An 18,065-nucleotide genomic window follows, 5' to 3' on the forward strand; every position below is an offset into this window, starting at 1 on the left:
AAACAGGCAACAGTTCAAACTAACAGAAGGAACCACTGTTAGTCTCACATGTAAATTAATTGCATTAATTACTTACTTTTTATATTACATGCTGCATCAGAGCCAAATGAGTGCTATTTAAAATAACTAACCCTGCTTCCAAATTAAACTCCTGGTCACAAAGATTAGTGGATCTATGAGAACTGTCATGTCTAACTTTGGTGTACTTTTACATGTAAATCTGTTCCATTGACCAATAGCAACCCCAGACAACACTGTGTCTTATAGTGTTTTATAGTGGCTGACTTATTGATAATGAAATGTACTATCCTGCTCAGTTTTGCTGAAAAGACAATAAGGGATTTTTTTATTCACAGATTTAAAATCAGATTGTTGATAATCTTTGCCTGTCCATATCTGATATTATTGTAACCATAACAACAACTGCAGTGACAATAAATAATAACAAGAGGTTACTGTTGATGATAGATAGAATCACAATCTTTATTTACAGAATTTGCAAGACATCCTCCCAATTAAGTTGTTGTTAGTTAATTACTATTTAACTGCATACAGTATGAACAGTCCAGTTACACCTAATATAGGCAATTTAGCTGTGAATATCAGTTACTGAAACTGGTAGTCATCATTTTCTGAGAGGAAGGGTCTCTGACGGAGGAGTCATTGTCAGATCGAGACTTGCAGGTCAAAGCCACGGACCACAGGAACATAAATACACCTGAGAAAAAAGAAGAGAGGCCGTGAACTCTTCTAGAAAAGCATAAAATCACAGTGAATACTTTCTATAAGGATTGTACACATACTGACCCTGCAGGGAGTTTAGAATAGTGAATACATAGATCCCAGAGAGATGAGAGGTTAAGGTGGTGCTCGCTAACCCCCAAGTTAAGCCCAGCACACAGCTTAGGCCCACCACTGTGGCACAGTCCTTCCATAACCTGGTCCCCTTCTCTTTGTTCATCTTCTTCCAGCTGCTGGTGCTTTCAATGCCTCCACGATCTCTCCTTAGTCCCCAGAGCTTAAACACCACCAGCCCCAGCATACAGGAATTACACAGTATCACCAGGCAGGGGAAGGCCACAGTGGTGATGTAGCTGACCAGAAGCCTCTGTGGGAACTGGCTGCTCATCCAGCATCTGCAGGTTAATAAAAAAAACAAAAATGAAAGAAGTCAAATTTGATTAGGTCAAGTAAACTTATAATTTATATCAACCGGCTTGTTGGTGTTGAATAAAGCAAAGCACAGTTAGAATCACAGCATGTTTTGCTGAGAAGTCAAACCTTCTGTGTGGTGAATATTCAAAATCCTAACAATGAATCTTGGTTTCTTACATCTGTGATGTTGAACTGTGGTTGTTATCGTCCCTCACTTCCAGACTGTATTTGCCATAAACACCTGAAATCCCACAAATGACTACAGTCAGTGTAGGGAGACCTGCATGAAGACAAGAGAGATACAGAATTTACTTTAAGAAGCCCTGATGATGGTTAAATCTGCCTGCCTGAGCACAGCTGTCAAAACATTGACTCTCTCTTTGTGGTCATGTGTTGTCTGTAGTAAGAACTGTGGCTCTTTGCTTTGCTCTGTTGTTGCTCACCCCATCCCACCAAGCTGAGTTTGAGCAGGTATCTCCTGACGTAGATGTTGAAGACTCTGACCAGGAGCAGGTAGAGGTGGAACCCTTCCAGAGCCATCCAGCTGAAGGTGGCCAGCAGGGACCAGTGTAAAAAGAGACCCAGACCCCTGCAGACCCAGCCCTCCTCCTTCTCTTTCATCAGCCACACCCAGAGGCTGCACAGCAGGAAGCTGAGGTGGAGGAAGAGCAGCGCGCCTGTTAGGTGCATATGCACACCGATGGCCTTCTCTGGACGCTTTTTTCTGAAAGAGAAACAGCATACAGTGTATGATGATCATTTTTGTGAAGCCTATTCAGCAGAACCTGTGCTACATCTGGCCATTTTGACATCTTGATCACCTGACCTGGTAAAAGATGTCAGTATCTCAATGTAACGTATCTCATCCAAACAGTTTTAATGTTACCTTAGCTACAGATTAGGACTTTGCCGTTCACTCTGTGCAGGCTGACAGGCTTCTGTACCACAATGACTTGACTACTGTTAAACTATCTGACAAGAGCTTTAGCTGGAGCATAGTCACACTTTAAAATGGTAGTTCAGGTCTTTAGATGAAGGGTTGTATGAGGTGCTTGTCCCTAGTCAGTGTATTACCTGCAGTGGATGACTGTCAGCTCTCCCCCTGTGTGGAGAAGCAGCGCGTAGCACCAACAGTGAAGCAGGCCTTCTTTTAGGTGGCTAAAATGCATGCTGTCGTTGCTGTTTAGCAGTACAATGCTCTGCTTCCCTGTTAGTGCCACACGCTGCTTCTCCACACAGTGGGAGAGCTACTGTCATCTACTGTAGGTAATACACTGACTAGGGACAAGCACCTCATACGACCCCACATCAAAAGACCTGAACTGTCCCTTTAAGTCACGGTGCTGGTACATTGATAAGGCAGTGCTACTTAAAACCAAAAGAATCTAACAGTCTAAACTTTCACACGGTGTTTGAGGAAAGACGTCACACCACAGAGCAGATAAGCTCACATAGTATCAGTCCGCAAAAAGGAGAACTGTGCAAAGATGACTGTACCATTCTCCTTCTCCGCTTCCTGAATGAGAACATGCACTGATGCCACTGAGATATGTTCCTGCTTGTAAAGACATGAACAATATGGGTTTTTTGTTTTTGTTGTTTATTACCTGCAACCTGATAGGAAGTTAACTCAACCACTGAGACTGTTTGATTTACAGCGTCTCATGACATAATTCCTTTATGAAACTGAATCTCATGCTGTATATAAATATGTCTGCCCTGTGGTTTGACTTGTACAGGAAGGAAACACTTTTTCTTTTTGTGAGATAAAATCTTCGTATTGCCTCAGTCCGTTGTAACAAAAAAGGACAAACCATGTCGACTCTATTACACATAACATATGATATATTATATATTTAACTAGAAAAAATAATGTCAAACAGAAGACTCACTGTAGACAAATATAGATGATCAAGCTGATGACTGTGAAGAAGACGGAGAGAGCTGATCCAATGTAGGTGATATAGCTTAGGGCCACAGCGTTACGTTTATCCACTGATAATTCAGGGTTCTGGAACAGAAAGAAATACAGAAAAAATCAACTTAAAATGTATTTTAATCCAAGCCTCATCAGTGGACTCTAATTGTTGTATTTGTCAGCTACGTACAGCTACGTTTGGATTGTCAGTCTTTGTGTGGTGGGGTATACTCCCCTAGCAAAGAGCAAGGTGTAGTGCTGGTGAATGCAGCCTTGACTCAGCTCCTCCCCCAACAAATTCCCTAATCAGGGCCAAGCTATAAGGCACCTGTGTGCCATTGTTCTGCCTGTGCTTCCTGCTCTGTCTCTGCTGTGGCTGGCAGTGTTTGGTGTCCCAGTGGTGTTCATGTGAGGAATCCCTGTTTGCCCCTTATAAGAGCATTTTCTGTGTTTGTCTGGTGCATGAGTGGTGAGTAGGCTTAGTTTAAAAATGTATTTAAACATGCAGTGAACTGATCTAATTTTAGTTTCCCCTTTTTCAGGGTTCACCTGCAAAATAACACTGCTGTTTTGCCCACTGTTGTGCCTTTTTAGTTTTGTGTTTTAAACCAACTGGGTTACCTTACTTTGACTATGTTTTGTTACCTTGTTGATTACTTGTTGTTTTTCTGACCCTTTGTTTAGTTATTTTCCTAAGCAGAGTGCCATATTGTTGGGAGGCTAGGCACTCGTGGTGAGGTTCCCTTCACTGTTTGTATGAGTAAAACACACGGGTATACATTATTGACTGCACCATTTGCTGTGAGGTTTGCTGTGCTGCACTGAAGGTGAGTAGTGGTAGCACCCCTGGACACTGCCTCTGTGTAGTCTGCCGCTCCACATATGGCCTCAGCTTAGTTTCCTTTTTTTTTTATATAGTTGTGGTTGCTTTTTTAATTTTATTACAAGTATACTGATTCTATTTTTTTTAAAAAGACTTGTAATAAAATAATTTCATACACTTTACTGATTTTAAGAGTTTTTCCTTTTGCTCATTAACCCTTTCTTTTTCCCTCAGCAGTTCCAACCCCTGTCTGTTTTTGATTATTTTGATGTTTTTTTAAATAAAACCTTTTTTAATTTGCTTTAAAACTCACATCTCTACATCCCTGTGCCCCAACAACAAGTGACAAATGTACCTTCAGTGTAAACAATGAGAGCCTAGAATTGTTGAGCTACAATGAAAAAGTGGCTCAGGCTGAATTGATAATTTGTTAATACACCTGACAAGCTTTCCATTCTTGCACAAGTTCAGTTCAGAATGATAATGGCATGAAACCTAACATTTAAAAATGTTTGTAAAAGGCCAAAAACAGCCATGCTTGTACTTTTCGTTTTAAATGTCATTATCTAAAGAACACAATTTTGTCATCTTGAGATGATGATGATAATGCACGCATCGAACAGCGGAAACGGCTAATCAGCTTTGTGAGTTGAATGTTCATTACGTCAGAGTTTAATCAGCAAATCTGTTTCCATCAAACATTTTGCACATTAACTGATTAACAAAAGACAACCCACCTCAAGCGAGCGTACAAACTTTTTTGCCAATTAAAGGACTTTTTTTTTTTTTTTAAATTTTGGTGTTTTCATAAAGTTTCTAATGTGATTCTTGAATATGCTTTATGGAAACATGGCTAATGTCCTTTTCCTAATTAACCCTGTTACGCCCGATCTAATTTAGTTGGCTAACAATATGCTGTTACTGTTTTTGGTAGCAAGCTAGTTAGCTGGGCATGCTAACATTTGTGGCTTTCATTAGAGTGGATTAACACTCACACAAATGCAGCCCATCTCTTTTACGTTTGCTCTTGTGTTTGTGGTTTCATGAAAGCTAGGGAAAAGAGTACCCATATTGCACCTACGTCCAGTATGTGACTATTGTGGTGTATGTGTGAAACACTTACCATTCAGTTCAAGATCGAAATAGGCTACAGTTTCCTGTACCAGGAGAGATGCTATAGCAAAGGCCCAGTGATTTCTGAATGTGAATGTAGCAAGTCTTTCAAACAGACATGAAAACATTCTTTAAAGGCAAATTATCTGTATTAGTATTATTTAGCTCGTGACTAACTGATAAACGAAAGTTTTCTGTAGGAAGGATTTTTACCACAAGCACAGCAAAGAAGCTCAGGTGGTTGCAGCTGCAAATAAATTCAGCTCCTGTGTTGTTGGTATCACAGCCGTATCTGCTCCAGTGACCTAAAACCACACATAATGGACAAATCTTAGTTGATCTTTTTTTTCAGAGCAAAGATACTGAAGGCTGGCAAACTGCATGTAGCCTACTTGTTTCATGCTCCGACTCTGACTCTTGCCAAAACACACAAGTCCCATTTTCCACCTGAAACATATATACAGAATATCAGAATTAGAGAAGAAGATTTTCCAAATATAATGCGAGCACATCTGGATTTGTGATTTTACCTGTTTGTTGTGGTTGAATGTTAATGTGATGGGTTGTGAGAGGTTACTGACAGGATTGTTCCCTGCCCTCACTACCAAGACAAGGCCTCCCATAACAGTGCCTCGCATGTGGGTAGGCTGGGCTGGTATAAGTGCTCTTCCCCTTCCTCTTCCTGGAGGGGGACTTGACTGAAATTATAAACAGAGGGGACACATGACATTAATGGGTAATGCTTTATTGTTAGCGATTATAAGCGCCATGAAACTTGTTAAAAGTTTCTAGACCAATTTAGAACGTAATAAAATACCTTTTATGAGTGTTTTATAATTGTTAATAATAGCATTACAAACACATTGAGTTAACTAACTCACATATTGCGCCATTATTAAACCACTAAGCTTTTTGTTGCTTTAGTATGATTAACACATACTCTATTATGCATTTATTAGCAGTTAACTATGTACTTACTTACTTACTATAGTTATAAGTGTCTTATAATTTTACATTAAAGGAGTTTATTATGCTATTATCAATGCTTATAAGGATTTATAAGGGCCCTATTACCTATTAACTAATGTTTATTATTAGGAGCTCAATATACAGCAATACACATTATGGATTAATAAAGGATCAGGTTAATAAGACGTACACCAAATCATCTTCCAAAACGTGGAAGAATTGCAACACGAGCTACAGTATCCTCCTTGATTTACATAGTATACAAAGGCTGACTGTGAGCATGAGTTCATGGACATCAATGCAAATCAGCATGATGGGAAAGTGCTGCCTTGTATTATTATACTGAGGGAGCCAACTAGCTAACCAGTGTTAAAGTGTAATAATATTCAGGTCCTAGTCTTTATATAGCCTCTTGGATTCTCTAGAAAATCAGATTTCTAGAAGCTAAAAATTCTCTGTGATTCTACTTCCCTGTACCTACATATACAATATGATTATTATTAAATAAATCAAGAGCAGTAAAAGAGGGATTGCCTGGTCTCACTTAAGAGGTCTCAGATTTTGTACCTTTGGATTGTCTTCAAAGAAAGAGCTGTTGATCACAGTGGTCACCAGCAGTACCTCGTCTTCAGACCCACCTCCTCTGCTCCTTTGGAGAGCTGAGGATGGGATGTGAACTCTGTGATCAGGAGTGGGACTCACTTCAGCCTAAAAACCACAAGTAAAAAAAAAAAAAGTTACACCAATGAAAAAACATGTACTTAGTGCAACTGTTACCAAAAAAAAACAAAAACCTCACCTCTTGCCATGAGGTCACAATCCGACGAATGAAGTTTCCTCCAAACAAACGTCTTTTTGGTATACAAGTTGCAATTCTGTCCTCATAACACCTACCAACACATAGTTTGCATATTCAATACAATACAATAACTACTACTCTATCTATCTATCTATCTGTCTATCTGTCTATCTGTCTGTCTGTCTGTCTGTCTGTCTGCCTGCCTGCCTGCCTGCCTGCCTGCCTGCCTGTCTGTCTGTCTGTCTGTCTACAGTTATAATCTTCGATCTGCATATCAATTGTTTGTTTATATACTTATTTGGTTTCAGGGTCTGGCAATCATGTCAAAGCTATCCCATCATTCATTAGACAGCAGGGCACAACCACACTTATTCATTAGTGTATTAGAAAGATGTGATGTGTTCACAAAGACAATTGTAATATCTACAGCATCAGCTTAGCATCCACTGTATGAGTTACCTGGTCCAGGGACCACCGCCTTGTATACAGTCGGGGATGACATTTTCACAGAAGTCTGTTAGAGTGACGGAGAAAGAAAATGAAATGAAAATATAAGATTGACAGTTTTCAGTGACAGTTGTCACAGATATGAGAGGCTGTTGTAACTGTTTGATCACCACTTACTGTGAGAAACTGTGCTTTTTACAGTTGCACAACTAGTTTGGTAAGAGTCCCTAATGTCGGGCGACAGAGGACCAGGAGTGACTTTATTTTTGTCTTGGTTTGGTGATCGACCTTGATATATTAACAGGGAAAATAGTATTCACCTCATAAGGAAATGGATATGATAAACACACGGTAAGCACAATGAGCAACTCACCACCAGCTTGGGTCTGAGATAACCAGACGAGTGTGATGAGAAAAAGGGTAATCCACATCCTGCCTCACTGTTCTTCAAACACCCAGATGTTGCAGTGCATGGACAGCATTGCTCTGCTTGTTGGAGATTTGCTCAATGAGGTGAGAAGGGAGGTTCACATCTACATGTATTTCATGGTGGTGGTGCAGCGGGGGTGGATGGCTCATATGAACAGGAAGTAATTCATGTCAGAGGAGTTTCTTTCTTGTCTTTTAATAATACTTTTTTTAAGCTGCTACAGTTAGTTTTTATAGAAAATCTCTCTGACATATTTTATTTGCTAATGAGAGAATTAAATGTCACACTGTGGATTCATAAATTAATAGTAAATCAGTATGTGAGCTTAATCTGAAGCCAAACTCTCTTTTTTTTGTTTTAACGAGTTACGTCTAAAAAAAAAACAAAGGAAAGCAAACATCCATCACTTACAATATGACTCTAACTGTTCAAAGAAAGAAGTTATTTGAATATCTTACTAGACTTAATCTCCGACATCAGAAAAAAGAACTTCGCGAAAAGAGGAAGTTTACAAATGTTACTGTTATCCAGCAGACATGAGACAAGTCAAGTCATTATGGTCAACAAGTCAACTGACACAAGTGGAAGCGAAACTTAGACCTGCACAACGTACTATTTTCCCAAACTGGCAGCACAAATGGGGAAATGAAAATGAATAATTCAAAAATATGACTTAAATGATTCATAACATAAACTCATATGACTTCAAGGATTGGCAACATGAGACCATTGCTCTACACTGATAGATTATAATTTTTATTCAAAAACACATGTACAATATTCAGTCGGAAACAGATTTATCTTAATGACAGTATTGACTTTAAGCTGACATAGACTAGGCTAATGTTTGTGTTTATGTTAGGACAGTTTTAAAGTTACAGAGAAACAGAAACCTAACTAATGTCAGGAGGGTTTCATGTGTGAGTTACAGCTGCTATGGTTAAAGGAAGGGGGATTGCTATCGGTGATCTGCGCTTTATTCTAGATACATGGCAGGTAAGGGGATCTAATCCGATTTGGTTCCTGAAGTCTTGCCAGGAGATGAACTCATTCTGTCCTCCATATCTCTCTTCCTCTGCTTCTTGGCTGACAGACAGATCCACAGAAAGATAAAGAAACCTTGACACAGAGACAGCATGAATTGAATTGTAATCTTGTCAAAGATAAAATGAACAAACAAACTTAAGGTGTAAGACATTTTTAACAGAGACAGACATGACAGCAGACCTTGTGTGGAGTTGAGGATGCAGAAAAGATAGAGGATGGGGTAGTTGACGTATCCTGAACCCAGGAAGGCCAGGCCCCAGGTGGTCCCCATCAAGCAGGTAAGACCTAACATGGTGAGGCCACTCCTGCAGGACTCCCTGAACCTCTGTGGGTCTCCCCAAGTCTTTCCCTCAGCCTTGTCTCCAAGCTTTGAGTTGCTCTTGGATACTTGTTTCATCTTACAGATGCTAGAGGCCACTGTCATCAATATACCAGTGTTGAAGATGAATATAAGGGTGAAATACACCAAGTTCAGGGAGTAGAAGAAGGACTCATCTGTGATCCAGCAGCTGTGAAACCCAAGGGACAGTCAGAATACAGTTTGACAACATGGAAGAAAAGACAAAGAATCTCCACATATACAGGATAAATAAATAACTGTCTTTAAAAAGAATAGAAGCACCATCTTATGTTTAAAGTTACAATCCTTAAGATTTTTATGAAATGAAACTCTGGGTTTGATATTTTGAATGGTTGGCATTCAATGTATTTACATTCGTAATTACCTCTCTATTTAATAGTTCTCATTGTTAGTGGCAGAGTCCGCCATTTCCTGGCAGGATTCAGTTTGCTTTCACTCATATGTTTATATTTTTCGTTGCAGTAAATCACACTTGATGTTACAGCCAGTGATTACAGGTGTTGTCAAATTAACCAAGATTATGATTTTATCCCAGTGTATTTTATATGTATATTTATATGTAAGTATGTATATATGAGTGTATGCATATACTGTATGTATGTATGTATGTATGTGTATATGATGTACGAATGTATGTATGTATTTTTGTATTATAAATGTATATGCATATACTGTATGTGTGTATGTATGTATGTTTGTATGTATGAATGTTTGTATGTGCATGTATGTATGTATGTATGTACGTACCTATGTTTGTATTGATAAATGTATCTATGTAGGTGTGTATGTATATATGTATTTATGAATGTATGTATGTGTGTATGATGTATGAATGTATTTATGTATTTTGTATTTATAAATGTATGTATGTGTGTATGTATGTATGTATTTTTGTATTTATAAATGTATGAATGTGTGTATGTATGTATGTATCAATGTACGTACGTATGTTTGTACTGATAAATGTATCTATGTAGGTGTGTATGTATGTATGTGGGTACGTACGTATATTTGTATTTATAAATGTATGTGTGTTTGTATGTATATATGTATGTATGTATGTACGTACGTACGTATATGTGTATTTATAAATGTTTGTATGTATGTATATATGTATGTATGTACGTATGTGTACTGTATGTATGAGATTTTGAGATGTCATATGCAGAATAATCTTGTGTACAAATCATGTATATAAAGTATGAGAACAATTTTGTGCTTAAGCTATATGAAAACAGCAAAACCCTATAATACAAATATGATGATATGAACGATGATCATGTTTGAAGGATATAAATGCAATACTTCCCATGCTCTGTGATTGTATGTGATCAGATTGTGATTTTTTAAAAAAGGCTGTGGATTCATGGTGCTAAAATTGATTATTTCTGATGTCCAGCCAAAAACACGACGGCAGAAAATAATCCATTTATTAAACGCAGTCAGGATTTGCTTACATGGCGCTAGTTTGGTCGGTATCGGCCATGGCCAGTTGTGTAACTCCATAAAACTGTTTGAAGTCCTTCATTCCCAAAGAGACTGCCACAATTACACCAGGGATCCCTGAGAATCACATGTAAAGACACACACACACACACACACACACACACACACACACACACACACACACACACACACACACAGCATGTTACTTAGGAATAAGGAATCACATCAAGATATTTATAGTTACACTACAATGGAGTTTGAAAGCAGAATCGCTCATTTAAAAAAAAAAAAATTGGTAGTAGTCATCAGGTTTTTGGGGATATTTACCAGAACCAAAGTGTTGAGTACCTTTGAAACATGTTAAACAATCACATATGAAGGATATCGTCCAGCTAGCCTCTAGGTCAGTGTCTTTCAGTGACAGCTCAGTGGGTTTCATAAAAGGCTTCCTTCATTAGTCATTCTGAAAAACGGAACATGTTCTTGGGGATTCCTGTCCTTACTCTAAGTTTAACTGCTGTTCATGTTAGTCATCACACAAAAAACCAGCATGTATCAAATACAATAGATGCTCTTCCAGCACTCACCCCATCCAGCCAGAGAGAGCTTGACCAGGTAGTGTTTGTAGTAGGTGTTAAACACCTTTATCAGCAGTAGATAGAGGTGAAGTGCCTCTATAGCCATCCATGTGAAACAGCAGAGCAAGGAGTAATGCATAAGAGCTGCGATAAACACACACACCCAGTCTGGCTTCACTGTCGCCCCCCACTCAGTCAGTAGGAAAGCTGTATTCAGCAGTAACAGGGCCCCGCTCAGAGATACATGAATAGAGATGGAGTAATCCATTTTGTGGTTTCTGCGGGAGGGAAAGAATGAAAACAGCGCATATGACAAGTATACAGGCACAGGGGAAATCAGTATTTTATGATAATCAGACAGGTTATGTTTGGTGCTTCATGTAATGATGTAATCTGCCTCTGTGCATAGACAACACTGAGACTGCCAGCAGTATTAGTAGTGTTTCATTGGGCCTGATGTCAGTGCCATTTCTTGGACATCAGCTATCAGCTGGTTGGATAAAAAGAGCTGAGAATGCATGTATACATACCGACTGAAGACATACATCACAAGGGACAAAGCAGTGAAGAAGGCAGACAGGCTGCAGCCTATGTAACTGATGTACGACAGTATCTTCCAGTGGATTCCTGCAATTTGTTCTCTGATCTACAGAAAAAATTGAATAGTGGTTACTATCTGCAGTTTACAGATTCAATTTAACCAGCATCTAGAAACAAGTCAGAGTGGTTTCTCATACTGGGTTAATACCAGTACTGCACCAGTACAGAATAAAGATGATCAAAGATGACATGATAATCTGCTGTGTTTATGTCTTGTATGAAAGATGCCAAATGAATAAGCCTTGACTCATTGGTTAATATTTCATCATGAACAAGTCAGTCAAATCAAGTGTGTCTCCTTACCAGTAGGACAGCAAATGGCGTTGAATGGTTACAGTTGCAAATAATGTCAGTCTGATTATTATTGGTCATGTTGAGAGTCTCACATCCATCTGTTTTCCACTTTATTTCATCTGGGAATGAAAGGGGAACATTATAATGTAGGTAACGTAATCAGGCCTAATTCTGCTAATTCTCTTTTTGCCCGTTCCGTTCACACAAAAACTTTTCATGTAAAAAAAGGAATTGTGTGAAAATGATTTTTTAAACATCTAGTGCAACATTGACACATGAAAATAAAAACTCCACCTTATATCATTAAAAGCTCTCTTGTCATGCAAATTAAAATGTTCACTTCCCATACAGAAATATAATATATGGCATATATTCACCCTATATTACCTATAAGGAATTATATGATTGTAACATACATACATCCGTGGATATTTGGAGATATAAGTTTATAACATATATCAAATGCCAATAAAATAAAATGTGTATATGTTCGTGTATGAAAAATGTCTATATATTGCATTTTAAACATTGTTACATTTTCTATTAACCACCCAAAATAGAAGTAAATGAGCGTATTATGGGACCTTTATCATATAACTGAGATTATTTTGCTGGAAAAGTACAAGTGTTAAACATACTCATGTATTTTCTACAATTTGTCTCTGAGTAATAAATGTGATAAAAAAGGATGAATAGTAACCACAATACAATTTGAGTGTTTTGCTGTTTATACTGTAAGATAAAACTAATAAACACCTACCTATTTGATCATGTTGTTCATCAAGGTAGTGACACTGAAGCCATGAGACATTCTGTAAAACAACAAAAATTTGGAGCTACACTGAAGAATACAGTACGCTGCCCAGCCAAAGAAGAAGTCAAAGAAGCTTACCTTATCTAAGGTGGTTTAATGAAATAAAAAAAACCCCAGTGGCACAACATTGTGATTAAATTCAGTGAAATCAATTCTATTCATTCCCTTGAAAAATGAAAGCATTCAGTGCCAAAATGTTCTGTTTATGATGAATCACAACCCAGATTCCAAAAAAGTTGGGACACTGTGCAAAAGGTAAGTGAAAACAGAATGCAATCGTTTGCGAACAAGCTGTGTTAACCAGCAATGGTTTCACAAAGTGTTCCAGAGCGCATATAGTAATATCCTTTATACAATCATTTGTTTCACAAAGTGGTACCTTGCACCTTTCAGGATGCCCCTTTTATCCTGTGGAATGTTCCAAACAGGTGTTTTTGGAGCATTCCACAACTTTCCCAGTCTTTTGTTGCCATTGTCTCAACTTGTTTGAAATGTGTTGCTGCCATCAAATAAAAAAATAAAATAAAAATGTATTTATAAGAATCAATGACGTTGATGAGGTTACATTAAAAATATATTTATATACTATTATAGTATATGTCAAAAATGATCAGAAAATTAGAACCTTCTGTTTTGTTTATGTTTTAGACAGCGTCCCATCGTGATAACGCCATCAAAACGGAATTATGTCCTCTTTAAAGAATATAAATGAATACATAGCGCTTTAAATTTGATCGACATTGACAGGGAGCTTGATGAACTGGAGAACTGAGTACCACTGAGGTGCAACTAACTTTAAACCAAGTTAACCAATGACCAACTTTCTAAAATGCTGCTTCAGCAATGCCTGCCATTTGCTATTCATCATAAAATGGTTGATAACATTAAGGCATGCATGCAAAAATAGACTTACACTGATGTTTGTGTGTGGAATTCTGAAGATCATCTTGATTGGGTTCCTAAGATTATGGAGATGTTCCCCCAGTACCTCTATCCTGATAACCATTGATGAGATAACTCCTGGTTCAAACTAATGAGGAGACAGTTTCAGTGCAGACATAAAAACAAAAACAAAACACAGAGCACTATAAAATAGATATCCATATACTAAAAACATACACATGCTAAATGTAAATGTAAATTACAGATTGTATCATGACAGTATCAATGTGGATTGGAGTAATTAGGATAAAGGATATACTTGGAACTGGCTGTGCCACATGTAGCTGACCAAACCAATAATGCTCTTCTCCTTCAGGGCCTCCACAGGCAACCAAATGTCAGGGATGATTGATTTGTTCTGAGGCAGCAGCTAACAGTGGGAATAAGAAGATGTCAAACTAAGGAAGTTTGTGGTTTGCAATTAAAGGGTAGCTCCACCAATTTTACACATTAAAGTGTGTTTACAGGAGTACTACTGCATATGTGAAGAAAGTAGTATAATTTTTTTTGTGGCTCCAGAGGAAGCTGCATGTAATCTAATAAATTGCCTACAGTGATGACACTCAGTGGTTAAGGTGTGTTGTGGGTAATGTAGGTGTCAGGTTCTGAAAATGAATAATAAGGTGGTATCTCTGGTCCTACTATATTGATTTTCATCAAATGTTTTTAAATTGTCCACAATGAGTCCAACAGTGTTATGGGAGTGCAATGCTAGACCAGTGGACTGCTTTTTAAAACCTGGTGCCTATACTACCCACAATGAAACCGCTGAGTGACATCACTGAAGGCAATTTATCAGATTACACAAGTTTTCCTCTGCAGCCACAAATAGCTTTATATTACTATTTTCACATTTGCAGAAGTACTCCCCAAGACCTATAAACACACTTTAATGTGTAAAATTGGTGGAGCTACCCTTTAAAACAAAATTGATTGAGCACAGCCAAAAGTTTTGTCAGCACCATTTATCATTCCACAAAGCTCGTGTACCTCTGGAGCTTCCATCGATATCAAGGAGTTGGTTTCTGTGGAGTTGTGGTCAGCCTCACTGACACTGACCACATTCAGAGACAAGGTCTTCAGGTCGTAGTGTTTGGAGCCTCCAGCCTCCAGCTGGGTTATTCCCATGATGTTATGAATGATCTGCCTTTCCACCCTACACAGAGACAATGGGAATGAATGAATTTGGAGTTGAAATGTTAATTTCTCTTCACCATCTTATCATTATTATGGCTTGACAATTTACAGAGGTTATAGGTTATATATTTAGAGAGATATTTTTAGAATTTCTTTTGACAGTTTCCTCTTTAGGTCTGTCACTTTCACACTGGTTGCTTTCCATTCTGTTAATTATGCTTCTTCCCGTCTTTCAACTCCTTACCCAGAAACTGATCAAGGTTGGCCATTATAAAGGATGCTTTTACATGGAGGAAAGAGGATACAAGAGGCTCCTGTTCTTACAGTAAAAAACATATTTCAGTTTTCTATTATTCATATTTCTATCAGTTACATTCTATGACACTCTAATGTCACAGTACATCTATAATCAGTGTTGTATGTCAGGTGCCCACAAGTGGGCTGTGAGAGTACTGCAGGTTGGGAGGTCATTAACAATAAATAAATAGAATGTTTTTAATTTTCGGTGTTGTTAATAAATTGGAAATCACCATAACATACATATGCTTACTTTTTAAATGTCAATAACCTATATAAAAAAAAGGGAGTTAAATGACATGTTATTCATTTATCTGATCATTTTTATCTGGTGCTGTGTTTTTTGCCTGTCTGTTTTGACATGTAGGCCATCTACCGACCTTAACCTGCACGACTGGGTGGCATTGTAGGATACACAATTATAACAGGAGGGCAGCATTATTTGACCGGGGAACAGACTTCAACACATTATCGGAGCATACGTTGCTTATGTTGCATCAATGATGGGGAGTTGTAGCTGCATGTGTTCAAAGATATACTAATTGACAAAGTGTTACGTGTATGTGTATGAATTCTCACTGCATTTGCATTGCTTTAGGCCAACGTTCACAAAGAATTGTTCTGGGTATGGCACAAAAAATATGAAAAATACTTCATCTTAGTCTTGTGTGTTGGTCAGAGTTGTGATTTAAAGTTTGGGTGGGCCCCCGAAGAAGATACTAAATTGGTCATGTTTTTGACCTCTGTTATCTGACAGCAGGTGTAGAAACCAATAGTGAGAAATGTATCTTTTTTCCATCCTCTATTCATCCTCTGGGAACCATGAATGTGTGTAACAATTTTTTTGTTGTTGTTGAGATTGCGACCGACAGAACAGAAAACAGTATGAACTAATAAATATATTAGCAGACAGAGGAGCATCTGCAACAGGTCTGACACTTACTTGGTAAAGGATGCCTTGGCATAATAGCTGCTATTGAAGAGCTGTGAACATGAATCCCGTACGGAGTGGAGATACATCATATCCTTTTGATAAGAGCTCTCATGGTCCAGTAGAGTAATCAGTGGTATAATAATATTTGCCTGGCAACGGTATAGAGTGCATTTTCCACTATCTGAAAAGTGAGAGAGGAATCAGACTTGGGTTGCAGACATAAAGTAAAACCGCCCTGTTTTTTGGAGATAGTAGTTGTGGATGGATATTATTCAGAATCTTAACAAAAACATTCATGTCTGACCCCGTCGGTGATAATGTGTGCTTCCCTCTGTAGGGGACTGTACTGCAGTTTCTGAGACCTGTATGGACAGATTCAATGGTCTATTTGAGGTACAGTGCACTTACTTTCAGTAAAGCTGTAGACGATCTTGTCAAGATGTTTATCCACATCAACCTCTAAGTCAACAGATGATCCATTGAACCGTGGCGTGTTGTTGAACTCAACACAGTGAAAGAAACATTGAAGTTCTCCCTCCGAACAATTGACATTACCAGATAGGCGATCTTCGATGTGAGCAACCGTCATGTTAACATGAATGCCACTATTCAAAATGTTGAGATAAACTGAAGACAAAAACAGAAGGAAAAGGCACAAATGCAATTTACTGTATCTGACATGTCCTCAGTCACAGTCTTAAATCTTGGTTTATATTGGTTATATTTTAAAGAAAATTTTGAATTCCAAGTTCTCATTAAAAATTTAGTCTGAGTTAATTTAGTTTTTTCTGAGTTAAAGGTGCACTATGTAGTTTTGGGGAAGAAATTCGAATTAGAAGAGAAAGATCTTCATTGGCTGATTTTTTTCTGCCTAAACAAACTAAGTAAACAAACTCTTAGTTTTCATGACTGAATAAACTGAATAAACAAACTGACCTTAAAGGACAACACAATATCATACTGTTTTACTTTGTTTGTATGTGGCGGACCCTGCTACCTTTCTAGCTTCAAACAGTGTTCTGGGGACCTTATTTTCCTCTGAGAACAACTTGTTAATTCACTTATGGAAAAATACATATCTGAGTTTGTATTAGTTCCTCATTAATATTGTAATTATTAAAATTCTGAGTTTGAATTTCTTCTCCAAAAAGACATAGTGTCCCTTTCAATAATAGTTCAGTAGATATTTTATGGTAAGAAAAAACTAGAATTCCAAGCAGGAAAAACAATTTTAGCATTTTCAGATTTTTAGATTCAGACACAGACTTAAGTACATGAACAGCAAGCTAAATTACTTTAATAAAGGTAAAACATACTTCGAGAGAGAAGCTAATTTAATTCTAACTTTTGTCAGTCAGTCTATTATAATGAATTGATTTAAATACAGATGGATGGTTTAAATAGTATTTTCAAAAGTACCTAATCTCATTATTCATTCTTACATGCAGAATGTTATACATCACTCTCAGATGTCATTCAATCCTGTGTACGCTTCTTATTTCAACATAAAGATCATAAGAAATTCAGCTGCAAATGTTCTCACAGAAAATCTAGTCTATTTTTAATTTAAAAAAAAAAATTTTTAGGTAATGTGTGAGGAGATTTACTGGTCTCTTGGCTTAAGAGGAATTATAATACTTTTGTCACTGTTACTGAGTAAAGATACAAGCTCTTCTTTTTTCCTTTTATCTCCATCTAACCAGATCTCAGCCAGTTCTGTTGTGTGCTGTTTTACTGCTGTTATGACTGACGTAGGCTAGTTAGATAATAGTTGGATTTTTATTTTCAGGTACATTGTTCCTTTTAGTTTGGGATTGGTAAAAATGTATATCACAATTAGCTACAAATAAATAGAAAAAAAAATACTTGTCGCACGTTGGTCAGCCAGTGTTTCTTGGAGCAGCAGGAACAGCAGTAAGGGGACCATTGTATTTCCACTGAACATGTGACTGATGAAATAA

General features: G+C 37.7%; 1 protein-coding gene across 1 annotated transcript; it reads right to left on the reverse strand.

The window, feature by feature from the left end:
* Positions 1–452: 452 nt before the first annotated feature.
* Positions 453–18,049, reverse strand: LOC140994825 (uncharacterized). Its single transcript, XM_073464615.1, has 25 exons — positions 17,971–18,049; positions 16,513–16,731; positions 16,114–16,285; positions 14,727–14,892; positions 13,996–14,106; positions 13,708–13,824; positions 12,741–12,792; positions 11,990–12,099; positions 11,617–11,732; positions 11,096–11,364; positions 10,520–10,625; positions 8,882–9,210; positions 8,663–8,773; positions 7,598–7,660; positions 7,237–7,291; positions 6,778–6,868; positions 6,546–6,686; positions 5,540–5,707; positions 5,402–5,456; positions 5,223–5,314; positions 3,048–3,166; positions 1,599–1,879; positions 1,333–1,435; positions 808–1,136; positions 453–718 (listed from the first exon to the last, which is right to left on the reverse strand). Exons 1-25 carry the CDS (start codon positions 18,047–18,049, stop codon positions 603–605), a joined length of 3,570 nt encoding a protein of 1,189 aa, XP_073320716.1. The 3' UTR covers positions 453–602.
* Between the last annotated feature and the right edge of the window lie 16 nt (positions 18,050–18,065).

This window comes from Pagrus major, chromosome 4 (genome assembly GCF_040436345.1).
Source record: "Pagrus major chromosome 4, Pma_NU_1.0".
NCBI lineage: Eukaryota > Metazoa > Chordata > Actinopteri > Spariformes > Sparidae > Pagrus > Pagrus major.

Bases quoted from the DNA above. Each gene is read 5' to 3' on its own strand.
- LOC140994825 (XM_073464615.1), bottom strand. From the start codon at position 18,049: ATGTTCAGTGGAAATACAATGGTCCCCTTACTGCTGTTCCTGCTGCTC. The intron at 8,774-8,881 runs GTCTGCTGTCAT...CTCTGTGTCAAG, and splicing joins CATCCTCAACTCCACACAAG to GTTTCTTTATCTTTCTGTGG. The intron at 5,457-5,539 runs GTAAAATCACAA...TATATGTTTCAG, and splicing joins CATTCAACCACAACAAACAG to GTGGAAAATGGGACTTGTGT.